At 39.4% G+C, this 12,883-nt stretch overlaps 1 protein-coding gene across 1 annotated transcript in view; it reads right to left on the bottom strand.

The window, feature by feature from the left end:
- fgf14 (fibroblast growth factor 14) overlaps window positions 1-12,873 on the bottom strand; it is a 114,471-nt gene extending 101,598 nt beyond the window's left edge. The window contains exon 1 of the mRNA XM_028023984.1: window positions 11,970-12,873. Coding sequence (XP_027879785.1) covers window positions 11,970-12,177 — 208 coding nt within the window. The 5' untranslated portion in view covers window positions 12,178-12,873. The remainder of the gene's footprint in view (window positions 1-11,969) is intronic.
- Window positions 12,874-12,883: the final 10 nt, after the last annotated feature.

The raw sequence follows: 12,883 nt of genomic DNA, 5'->3' as shown, positions 1-12,883 counted from the left end.
TACCCAAAGCTTCACTTTAAAAAATATGAAAGCAACTGTTGCTGAGACAAAACGTTAAGTCTTTAAAGTATAAAAAACAAATCACAATCAACCTTTCCATTGTTTTTCTTTATATATATATATATATATATATATATAGCTGAGAGACAACAGCTATCACCAACATATACAATAGCTTCAAGTGATTAGAAACCAGATCGTTGAGGTGACTGCAGCTTGTGCTTATTAACAAGTTTTTCATGGAAAAATATCTTTGGTTTCCAGTAGTTTTTAATTTGTTGGAGTATCTTTTGTTTTATTAAAATAGGTCAAAGCCTTTAGTGAGTAACACAACGCCTGAACACAAGTGAAGGAAAAGTTGCAAAAATGTGCCTTTTAAGTAAACCCCCCCAAAAAACTCTATGAACAACATATGCAAAACCACAGAATAGAGAGGTGTACTTAATTTTTACTATGGCTGTACCTTGAAACAACAAAAACAACAACAAAAAAACACCCTGTGGCAACTTCCACCTATGAACTCTTAAAAAAATGCATCACTCCAGAGACTCCTCACATCTCATTGCAAACTCTTCATGAAAAGCTTCACTAAATCGTTGACACAGTTGCCTCTTATTCCATGTAGGAAGGTGTGAAAGAAAGGCAGTTCTGACACCATTTAGACAGGAGGCTATGAAGCCTGGCTTTACATCCCAAACACCTATAATTTGAGATGAATATACAGCATAGAAGAGTCAGGTGATACAGTGTGTAACAGAGCTCCTGCTGTTAAGTGAAGGGAATGAACTAAATTACAAGATGATTTATTAGGCTTCCCGAAGACACAGGACAGGCTACCAAAGTGGATAGAGCAAATGCTATACGATCAAACTATTTTCAAATGCATCTTAATATCACAGGGTTCCCGGAAAGAAATGTTGTCTTTAAACATATGGCCTCCTTATTTGTAGATGGCAATTTTTACCCAGTCTAGGTACTGGTAAGTTCTTGGTATTATTTCCGCAGTCTTAAATAAGCTCTGTATTTCACATTTATACGAGAACATGAAAGAGCAACAGGCACCAAAAAATGCTGCGATGAGTCACTCTCGTCTTTGCATCAATAACAAATAAAATCATAGGCACATCCCTGATTAAGAACATTTGTGTCTGCAGGTGTCAAGCTATGTTAAAAAAAAATAAACAAAAAGGAAACAGTGTATTCATCCAGTCAGCAGAGACTAGTTTTGCTTATCAAAATTTTGTCTGAACACTCAACGGTTGTCAGCCACAATAAGTCGGCGTCAAAAGAGCTTTTTTTTCACCTCAAATCAAGCTGCTTCTCTTGCCTGAGCAATTTTGCAGCTGCTACGACAAACCCTACATTCAAAGCAAGAGCAATGTGAAAAGCAATGACTCTCAGAAAAAAAAAAATGCTTTATGTTTTTTTTGAGATGAATATACATCTTATTCACAAAGATAAATAGTCAATTTAATCTATGGTATACCACTACAATCTGCATTGAGGACGACTGTGGTTCAACAGAAAGAGTAGTCAAAGTTGCGGGTTTGATTCCAGCTTCCTTTGATTTTTTTGGGTAATGTTAATGACACTGAAAATGTTGCTATTTATGGTTGCATGCAAAATCGTTTTGCCAAATTACAAGCAGAAAATCAAAGCTTTATTCCGGTGGTTTCATGTTAAATCTCTGATATTTAACAATATAATTGCAGTTTCTTATTGTTGATTTAAGGAAAAATGACGTCTGGATCAGCATAGTGATTTTTTTTTGTTAAAGTAAGAAGAAACCTCAAATGAAGGAAACTGGTAAGGTGAAAGAAACTGAAGAGCAAGAAATGAGTTGTAACAAATTTGACTTATTGTGATCTGCCATAATTTAGTATAACCAAGTTGTTTGAGCTCTAGTATGTAGTTCTTCATATCAATATATTAATTATGCAATAAAAAATACATTCCTATTTAATAATAACAGAGCTAGAGTGGAAGGTAGCTGTTTGTCCATTTTCTGCTCTCTCATTTCTGCCCATTTCAGGGTCACAAGTGGGATGGAGATCATTCCAGCAGTCCTTAGAGCCAACACAGAAACAAGCAACCATACACACTCACTTCTAAAGCCAATTCAAAAACACAAATTAACCAAACAAATGCAATTTGGGGCAGTGGGAGGAAGCCACAACAAAAACCCACACAAAAAGCCCAGCAAAGTCAAATTTTCAGAAAACATCTTTCTGTGCAGTGAGAAAACTAACTTAACTATCTTCAAAACAGTGAAGTCAAAACAGAAATATGACAGTAACAAGCAACTTTATTCGCCACTTGGAATATTGTTGTGTTGACTGAACACATATGATTTTGTGGCGGATTGGGGTGGAAACAATAAAAAGTGATCATTCAGTTCAGAAGTTAATTCAGGAAACATTTCTTCTACTAACTAGACACATACCACCTGACTTTTTTTATACATGGACATGCATCCATCCATTCATAGTTGCTAAATGAATGTTGAAGAACCTGTAAGCCGAAGGTTGCCTCCCCTGAAGATGTATTGCAAATGCAATGTAATGTTTGTAGTAACGTTATAAATCCATTGGGAATGAGCTGTTCAGGCTTCATTTAAAGTTGTTCAACGGAGACCAAAGGAATTGGCGTCAACACTACTACTGAGAGGCCTAAGCTGAAATGATTCTGGGCTCAAATGATTCAAAATGATTCAGGGCGGTGATGTTCATAAAACTGACAAATGAGAAAAATTTGTTGCACTTGCTGAGGTTTTCACCTCACATCTGACAAGTCCTTGTCAGCGCCCATCCACGAACAGCCAATTTCAGCACTACGTGTCAAACATAACTCACATGCGCCGCAGAACTAAAGCTGCCATTAAAGACAGAGAAAGCTGAGGACGTGTTTCTGCTCTTGGTACACGAGGTTTAGGTTTTTTGCACAGATCAGTTTATTAGTGCTTTCTCTGCGTATACACGCACACACAGGTTATAAAAGCAACCTAACATTTCTTCGACAATCTATTTTGCTAAATCAGCGTAATTGACAGTAATCACTTTATCTTTCTACTACATGTTCCACTGAGCAAGTCATAACACCACAGGTAGCACTCAAATCACAAAGCAATCAGCTCCTCTTCGCTGCTTCTCCCAGCAGCTCATTCTGACAACAGTTTCTTCTTTAACAATTCAACATGCTTTATAGAATTGTCTCTCACAAAGAACAGCATGCTTGATAGGTATTTTCCTTTCGAACCTAAATAAAAGAAAGAACCACAGACAACGTATATGAATTTCATGTAGAGCTTTTGCAAAAGGAGAAGGCTCTGAGAACTCTTGGGAGAAGGCTCTGAGAACCTTTTCTCCGAGGAATCCACAGAGCATTCTGGGCTGCCCTTACAACGGCTCCTGTTTTTATTGTCAAATAAGGACAGGCAAGGGGGCAGTAAGGAAAAACAACAGAGGTCGTAAAGCTTCTAACCCAAACATCTAACAACCCAGGTCCAGATGTGATATCTGATCAAAGGTCTGAGCCCGGTTCAAATCTCGGTCAATACTGTCAAGAAAACAAAATACGACTGCTCACAGGTGGTTACTAAATTAGGGGGTGTTCTTGCAAAAGGGTTTAAAGTCTGAGAAACTCAGTGTTATCTATTTCTCGTAAAGTTGAACAGACAGTAGTGACCTCCAGGTCATTTAAAGAAGAGAACACTTTAAACAGAAAATCACAAAGATCTATAGACTTAATGTGAACTAGAGTACGAAAATAAAATGATAATATCAAAAAATCTCTAACAATGCTGTTCTACATTTAAGTCAAATTAGAAATGTTGCTTTTCCCTTGAGAGATTTACTCTGAAATGAGGAGTTCATTTTATACTAAAAATAAATTTAAGGCCTCTGTTGTCCAAGCTAAGTTGAAAGTGGACTCAGGACTTTTCACGTCATGCAAAATGTCGTGGATCAATGTCTTGACCTGGGACACTTCATTATATCGCAGAGGGACATTAAGGCTTGAAGTGCAGCTTGAAGTGACTCGATTACGATTTATTTTCACGTAATGCGACCTGTATCTGATCTTTTCATGACGGTCTGAACAACACGGGTTGGATTCTATTCGAATGTGGCCCAGGCCATTTGGATATCCGATACATATCCGATTCAGCAAAACACTGAGCACATTCTCTATGTATGACGTTATGCGGGACACTTTCGGGTCGTTTGCAGTTCACATTAGAGAACACGTACAGGTCGCATGTATTTGGAAGTATGAACGGTCACCACTAAAAAATACAATTTGACAAAAAATCGAAATTGGGTCACTTCAGGCTGCAGTGTGAACGTAGCCTAAGATTCAACCAACATCCTGCTGATAGCTAAGCAACTATTCTTGTGCTGCAATGCTGTGGCTTATTGGGAAGAATTGAGGCCAGGTGTGAAGTTTTCATAGTGGCAATTTGGGAAAACTGTGTGATCTGCTGCTGTTGGTCCACTTCTTTTATCAAAGTCAGAAATGTTTGGAGTGCCTATGATTTTTTTCTACTGATAAGCTTTCTAAAGACGCTGACTTCATTTCCCAGCAGGACTTCACATCTTCACAAACTGCCTAAACTAACAATACCTGGTTTAATGACCAAAGCATCACTGTGGTTCATAATCGAGGACTCTGGCCTGGCCCAAACCCCACAGAGAGTCTGCTGTCAAGAAGGAGACGAGAGACACCAGACCCAACGATGCAGATGAGCTGAAAGTCGCAATTAAAACAGGCTTACCTTACTTTCTGTAAATATAGCCATAGACAGAGTTTATTGTAAATCAGTTGTACTGTATTGATGCAGTAATTCATGCATATTGGACATGCTTTTCAATATGGTGGTGGTATTTCTATGTTGGAACCCTTTTGGTTAGTATTGGGCTTAAGAGATGTCTGTGATTTCCACAACATTTATTTTTAGGGTTTCTTTTACTGTCAGCCATGACAATTAAAATAAACAAAATATATCACTCAGTTAATAATTGGATAGTCTTGTTTATCTTTTTTTTAACAATAATAAATCAATTTTCAAATTTACTGAGATTCCCTTGTGCCTCTTTTTTTTTTTACTTCTTTCCAAAGTGCATTGCGGTCTCTTCCAGTGAAGTCCGCATTTTATTATTCTCCTGACCAAAAACTGGAGTATGGAAGACTGAGCAACTTCAAAATACATTTTTTTTCAATCGAAATTAGATATCACACATACAGTAAGTACTCTACTTTGAGAAGCCCTTTTTTTGTTTTCTCTATGTTTTTTGTTTTTTTGGTACATCTACTACCTTACATACATGGAGGTAGTAAATGCTTCTCTCCTCTTTTCTGATTTGTATGTAAACTTGATTGCCTCTCAGAGGGGAGTAGAATGGCAGCCAAGAACTTGATTCTTAAAAATCCCAGCAGGGCATATTCCAAAGGAGCAGGACAGACATAGTCATAATTAATTCACTGTAGAAACGGATCATGCCACTGCCATTACTACACCAAGAGAGATGAAAATGAAACAGACTCTCTTGTTGACCTGTGTCATACCCACTGCACCAACACGGTGAATTACTCTGAAGAACGACTGGAATCCCTGAGTTTTTGTTCCTCTATGAAAAGTCAATTATGCCCTAATTATCCTGAGACTAAAAATATATTTCGTTTGTAACAATGGCACACAATTATCTTGTACCTTTGGTATTCCATCCTACTATAAGGGCATATGAGAGTGTGGCTTAAAAAATATGTTACCATGCATTCTTTGGCTGATTTTTTTTAGGATTTACTGATTTTCTGTGTGAGCGAAAGCTTCAACGCATCAGCCATTCGCAAACGTCCTGCAATGTTTCTGTAGGAAACCACGCAATACGCAGTGATGGTTAGAGGAGGCAGCCCTGCTGTTTTTTGTAATTGTGACAGTTCTTGTTTTAATCATGCCCGTCTCTTAATTACACTGCCATCTCTTTGTTTCCACAAAAACTTGGTTTCAGATGCAGGTAATATTCTGGAAAAAGAAAAACTGCATTTGGGAGGTAATGCTTTGAAATGAGAGCTGTAAAGAGAGAGACCAGTACCAGAGTTTCTTACAGGGAAAATGTTTCTTAGCGAAGAAAAAAGCACAGTAAAAAATTTTACATTCCACTTGTAAAATCATAAAACTGACATGACAGGCAAACCATGAAGATACGTGCAACACAACAAAGCAGCGTTTACTGCAGCCAAAGGGAGCTTTTGTTCTTTAAAAAGCATTAACAGCCTATTCATAAAGCTGTCAGATATAATTTAGTTCATAAACAGGTGGTGCCAAAAATTGCTCCACTCAACCAAACTAATGGTCTTAATTATTTGCTGGCTTTTTTTTTTTTTACTTATTCAGTTGATTAAACCTTTTGAGCTGCTTTATTTGTCTTGTAAACATTTCTGGAGTATTAAAATAAACAAGTTAGTCTAAACTTCTAAGCAGTATGAAAAATATTCACCTTTATTACAGTGGCATCATTTATCAAAGAATTTGGGAATAAAATTCAACCTGTTGAGCAAATTAATTAGCAAGACAACATTTTTTGTTGTCATAGTAATGGTAAGAAGTAATTACTTTTTGCAAAAGAGTACACCTAGCAATTTCTGTAGAGTCAATTTTTACTTTTTCAAAGCTTTTTAAAGTTTTCTCAGAAGGAGTAGTTACTTTTAACTAGCAATTTCTGGTGTACAGATTTGATCTGACACAGCTGAAAATGTTATTCACTCTTAAAAATAGGAAAAATAATAGAACATAGCATTCCAGGCAGACGTTGGGTGATCTTTACATGCCAGGAAAACAACAACAACAATAAGATAAATACTCACCCAGAAAATCTGTCCATACAGTAAGGAGAATAAACTTTTAAAATTAAAAAAATTAGAAAATTTCCAAACAAACTGCGACAAATAGGGCTGGACGACGACCCAGGTACATCATGATAACCACACACAGTAAGGAAGGTGGTAAACATCATAAAATTTGTGACACAGAGCAGTGGCAAAGACTTGGAGTCACTAAATCTCCAAAACAACCACTGCACTACATCTACTTGTCATTCGGTTATTTAGGGAATTAATATATAGACAGGCATGTTACAATGCCTACTGAGTGTACTGCAGGATCTGCTTTTCTGTGGCTTATAACAGCCTTACAAACTTTGATAAAATGCATGGCTGTTTAAAAGTACTAAGATAATTTAAATAAGAATTTGGTGGCCTCTGCCACAATGGTTAAAATGGGTCACCATTGTGTTTTGCCAATTGTGTGAAAGTGAGCTGTTTCTGCTGAAAAATGATTACTCTATGACAGTGTCTGCTATCCTTTGCCAAGTTTACATTAATTAGGTCACAACAAACAACTCCGAATGCTGAAGCCTTGGTTTGACGTCTTGATCTCACACACAATATTGAAACTGAGTTTAATTTGCAATCCCATGATCTACTATCAGAAGACGTCCTGGGTGTTTTGTGACCTGTAATGTCGCTTCTCTGTCACAGAGTCACTGCTGCGCAAGTTTGAGGAAACCACCCACTGATTTCACACATTCAGTGTAAGGCTGCTCTTTGGAGAAACTGTCTGTTTAACATCTACATTGTACAGTGTCCCAACCTGAGCTATGTCAATGAGTACCAATCGAAGATCAGCCTCGTTATGCAACACAACTTCAGACTTAACTTTTCCCTCTGACATTTGCAGTAAAACCTCTCAATAAATCACTGTCATTTATAACCACGGAGTGTGCTATTCTCTGACATTCTCAAAGTTTCACAATGGCATCTGTGCTGACATTGGCACAGTTGTCACTGCTATAAAAGCTGCAGGGTGAAACTGTAATTTCATATTTTCTCCTCAGCTGGTTCTTTGATTAATCGACTTAATGAAGTACTCCGAGACATGTACTGACGCCGTTAACATAAGGGGTAGGTTAGATTATGCAGAACATATGAAAGATATGAAAAATGAAACTGCAATCTGGATGGAAAGCGATAACATTGATATAAGAATACGAACAAGTCAGCAACTAAGAAGCTTGGCAAATCTAAATCAAAGCAGTATGCCAAAGTAGATAATAAGGAGACATTTAGGCATAAATTATTTTCAATGATATTCCAATATTCCAATCCGTTTAATGATGTGATCGAACCCAAAATGAAATATGCAGACCAAATGTGACATATCTTTCTATTTGTCATGCAATTCTTCTGTGTTATTTGATACAGTAATCAGGTAAAACATTGGGCGTTACATGTGTCTGTCCCACTTTTGCTGCAAATTACCACCCTGACCCATTGAGGCAGGGTCTCCACTAAACCCACAGTGGTGTCTGACACCAAGATGTTGCAAATCTTTTTAGTGCTATTAGCTGTGCGGTGAGATCTGCATGAATTAAACTTGTTTGTGCAGCACATCCCACTGAACTTCAATTGGCTAAACGCCCAAAGCTCTTTGTGTTGTCCTAAAAGCCTTTCTTAGCCATTCTTGCTCTGTGACAGAGTGTATTATTCAGCTGATAGAAGCCACAGATGACACTGTTTCCATGAAAAGGTGTGCAACAAAACTTAGCTAGGTGGCATACGTCCAACTAACATCCACATGGATCATGGCATCCAAAGTTTCCCATCAGAGCAATGCCCACAGGTTCACACTGATTTCGATTTCATATTGATACAATCTGGCAGGCCAGATCATACTGCGTTATCTCACTTTATGTTACTAAAAATACTCTTATCTGGGCCTTTGCAGCTCAAGTGTGGTGAGCAGCGTATTAGAAACAGTTGTCTGTACTGATAGAGAGCCGCAAAGGCTTCACTGTCCTAAAATGAAAAATAGATTATCACTCTATATAACTGTTTTTTTGTTTTGTTATGTTTTTTTCTTTACTTTACTGTAACTGAAACTAATTGTGAGTGTAATTTCTCTGACTGTGCAGAATTAATAAGTTTGAAGCTTTGAAGTTGTTTGAAACAGCACAGCACCCCACTGACAGGCTGTATTCTAGCCTACATTATCTAAACAAGGAATAATTCAAAGTTTATGAAGTGAGGTTATATCTGGTTTTATTAGTAATAGTTTTGCCACTTGTGGCGGAAAGTTGTCATATCATTGTAAGTTTGTAGTAAAGTCCTCTGAAATGGTCAAATGGGCTCCTTGCCTTAGTTAATTTTTACAATACAAAAACACCTGTATTTATGCTTTGGTCCATAGGATGTGTTTGCAGATATTAAATGTCAGCAGTTTTGCAAGAGATCATTGTTATCTCGCTGTTTTGTCAGCCGAACAGCATCGGGGTTGCAGCACAAAGTTAGTTTTTATTGCCACTGGCTTGATCAGGTGCATTGAAACAGGTATCAGCCTCAATTAGTGACACATATAGAGAATTCACAATTGCTCCGGGCAGCAGAGTTTCTTACATGAATGGTTCCCTGAGTCAGCATCTGCGTATACAGTCTAAAAAAACCCAACAAGCTTTTTATAATGTAACATATTTAATATATTACAAACTTTGAAAGAAAGATCTGTCCGATTTTCAGGTTATGAAAAATGACTTTCTAGATAGCCTAACTCTACAACTGTAAATCTTTTAGATAGTAAACAAGGAATGGTCAAATGTGTGTCAGATTCTTTTTTTTTTTTTTTAAAAAGGGATTGTCGTTTAATTAAGCACCTATTGGAGCACTGTGGCTTACACTCAACTTCAGGGTTTTTACCCCTGGAGTTACCCATTCTCCATGGAGAATAACCAGATTGCTACTTCCCATAGACTAGACATGCACTTAAGCAAATGAAAACCTGTTTATGTGCAACTTACACTATTTATTTTCTGGTGACACTTTATTTGACTTGGTGTGCATAAGACTGATATAAATGGCACACATAGCTGTCATGAACATAAAGAAGTCTTTATGAATGTTTGTGACTGTTATCATGAAGTGTCATTCAGTAAATAATGAATGACACTTTTAATGCAAAGTTGCTTTGAAAGTTGCAGTAAAACTCAATTGAAAGTACCAACTTTGCATTAAAGTGTCATCATTTACCAAATAAAGCAACCTTGGCTCTTTTAATGGACTTTTAATGCAACTTTTAGCACAACTTTGCATTAAAAGTGTCATTATTTACCAAATAACACTTCAGGACAACAGTCATAAACATTCATAAAGACTCCTTAATGTACATAACAGATGTTATGTCATATTTATGACAGTGTCATGCCAGGCTTATAAACACTCCTTCAAATAAAGTGTTACCTTATTTTCTTTGCAAGCTGATGCATTCCCCCAGGCTATGCTGTCCTGGTCAGAGAGCCATATCATTCATATGAAACATTACCACTGGCACTGGGGCATGACTGTCGAGGTGTGACTCACTGACTGACTGACTGGCTGCTGCTGTTTCGAAAAGCTCCTCTAGGATCCCGCTTCCTTTACTTCAATACAGTGAGGGCAGTCAATTAAAGCTAACACTGAAGTGCCAGTAGACTGAAATCTGAAGCTGCCACTTTTGAAGTGAGAGTAACCGATATTTACTCCACAGATGATTTTTGCTAAATTGTAAACTGACGGTGTGGACACAGAACAATTTGTATGGAAGCAGCAGATGGAGCTTTTAGTTTATTTCACTAGTATACATACTATACTTCTGTCGATCTGTCACATAATATCCCAGGATAAAATTTGTATTAAAAGAGGCATGAATACACAGTAGGTTTTGATTTTATATTAGCCCCAAAACTATGGGGCTTTGATGTAAAGTTAACAATTTTTATAGGTGAGATGGACTAACAACTATATGCTATACCACAGCATGTTTTGGGATGATGCTGTTGATCTACTGTACTGCAGTTGCAGCGTTCAGAAACTGTACTGCTGCTGCTGCTGGGCACAACATCTCCACATCTGATGCATGAGGTTGACGCTGCTGTCTGCCTGCTGCTTTTCGGCAGCCTGTTGAGAAAACCAGAGGCTCCTGTGGCTCCTGAAACCAAGGAATAAGCAACACTGTGCAGTGTACTTATGGTAAACACTACTGAGGCCACAAAATTGTGGACTGCTCGAGCAACGGATTGGGAACAGTGTTGGTGGAGAGGGAGTCTCTGTTGCAACATGGTGCCTTGTTCGCACCTTTGAACCACCTGCCTTCTTCCCACATAAGATCGACACAAAGTGCCCCCCCGAAAATCACCCGCATGATGAGTACATGTACAGCAAAGTGACAGACATGAAAGACTGGCCTGTCTCCTACTGGCAGGAAACACGGCGAGTGGAGCTCATTTAAGAAATGCAGGGATGCGGGGTAAAAGAGGAGGGTTGGGGGAGGGAGGGGGGGGGGGGGATGCTGCTGCAGTCAACCCGACGGTGGAATAATCTGGTTAACAGGAATCAGGAGGGGGAGAAAAATTTAAAAAAAGAATATCTGAACCTCTGAGAGAACATCTAGCTTCAGAGTGTGTGAGCGTTTGCGGCGTGTGTGCGAGAGACAGAGAGAGAGAGAGATGGAAAGAGCGAGAGTGAGCAAGCGTAATTTAAAAAGTTAGGAGATCACGGCGTTGTGGTGATGCAGGGAGGCGGTGAGGGGAGTGAGCGGGGATGGGGGTGTGGGGTGGAGGTGGTGGTGGGGGGGGTTGCTGTATGCGTGTCTGTGCGCTGCGTCCACAAACCTGGGCTCTCCGAAACGTAGTAGCCGCACAGAATAAGTTGTATACCCCCCTCCCTCCCTTTCCTCTCTCTTTCTGCCTCTGCATGATCCACCGGCTGCATAAATATGATTGCAGATCCACAATACACACACACACACACACACACACACACCCGCACGCCAACAATAACACCAATTTAACCCAGACTCTTTCACACTTAAACCCACACGCACAGGCATCACGCCGGCTGACACAGAGACGAAGGAGTGTATATGCATAACATGGTGACGAGCTTACCACTTGGATTCTTGTTTTTCTTAAGACTCTTGCCACAAAGACACTGCAGCATATGCGTTCCTTTGCTGAAAATGCTCCAAAGAAACCACATTGATTTGGGCGAAGAGCAATCCAGTGGCTTAAACACCCAGATATAGATGAGATCCTTGCGGTTGCATAATAACACAATTGGATCAGTTCCCCCGAACAAGGCTACCAGTTGGAACATAGAAGAAAAGAAACAAGTGGGCTATAGGTCCAAGTCCCATGCGCTTTCATTCAAAAGCAGTCAGTGTCTGTCAAGACTTCGGAATAATGGTGTGCTTCCTTCTCCTCTCTGCCGTGTGTGGAGGATGCCCCCTCAACTAGTCTACAATAGAAAAAATACTCTATAAATTGCATGTGTCGCAAGCTGGAGGAGACGGGTCGTCCGTAAACAAACACAACTAACGTGAAGACGTGAAACCACGGCTGATTTCCGAAGAGTAAATCATTGCCTGTTAGTTCATCACTCTGAGGAGAGAGGAGGGTGGATCTGCACAGCATCAAAAGCCAGGGGAGGATGCATCCTATGCACACACTGCTGCAACGATACCCCCGGCGAAACGCCTCATAGCTGGCGGGATCGAGCCCAATTCGCGTCTCGTACGAAGCGTGTTCTTTGGGGAGGACATGTAGCAAACACAGCAGCCCCAGTTTGAATTTCTCACAGATGAGGTCCCACGCCGCAGCGGTTCCGCGGAAGCCAGGTTCGGGCTCTTGGTGTGTGTCCGTGCATTTCCCGGAGTGTGTTGGCGTCTCTTCTCTCTGTGGGTTAATTTGCTCCAAGTCTTTTCATCACCACGCTGCTGACATCTCTGAAAGTGCGGTGCGCAGGGGAGGGAGACGTTCGCATGAATTACCTCTGTTAGGAATAGGCGGAGAGGAGGGGTTGA

The sequence above is a fragment of the Xiphophorus couchianus genome, chromosome 7 (genome assembly GCF_001444195.1).
Source record: "Xiphophorus couchianus chromosome 7, X_couchianus-1.0, whole genome shotgun sequence".
NCBI lineage: Eukaryota > Metazoa > Chordata > Actinopteri > Cyprinodontiformes > Poeciliidae > Xiphophorus > Xiphophorus couchianus.
Note: the sequence above shows the minus strand (reverse complement) of the source record. Positions and strands in the feature narration are given on the sequence as shown.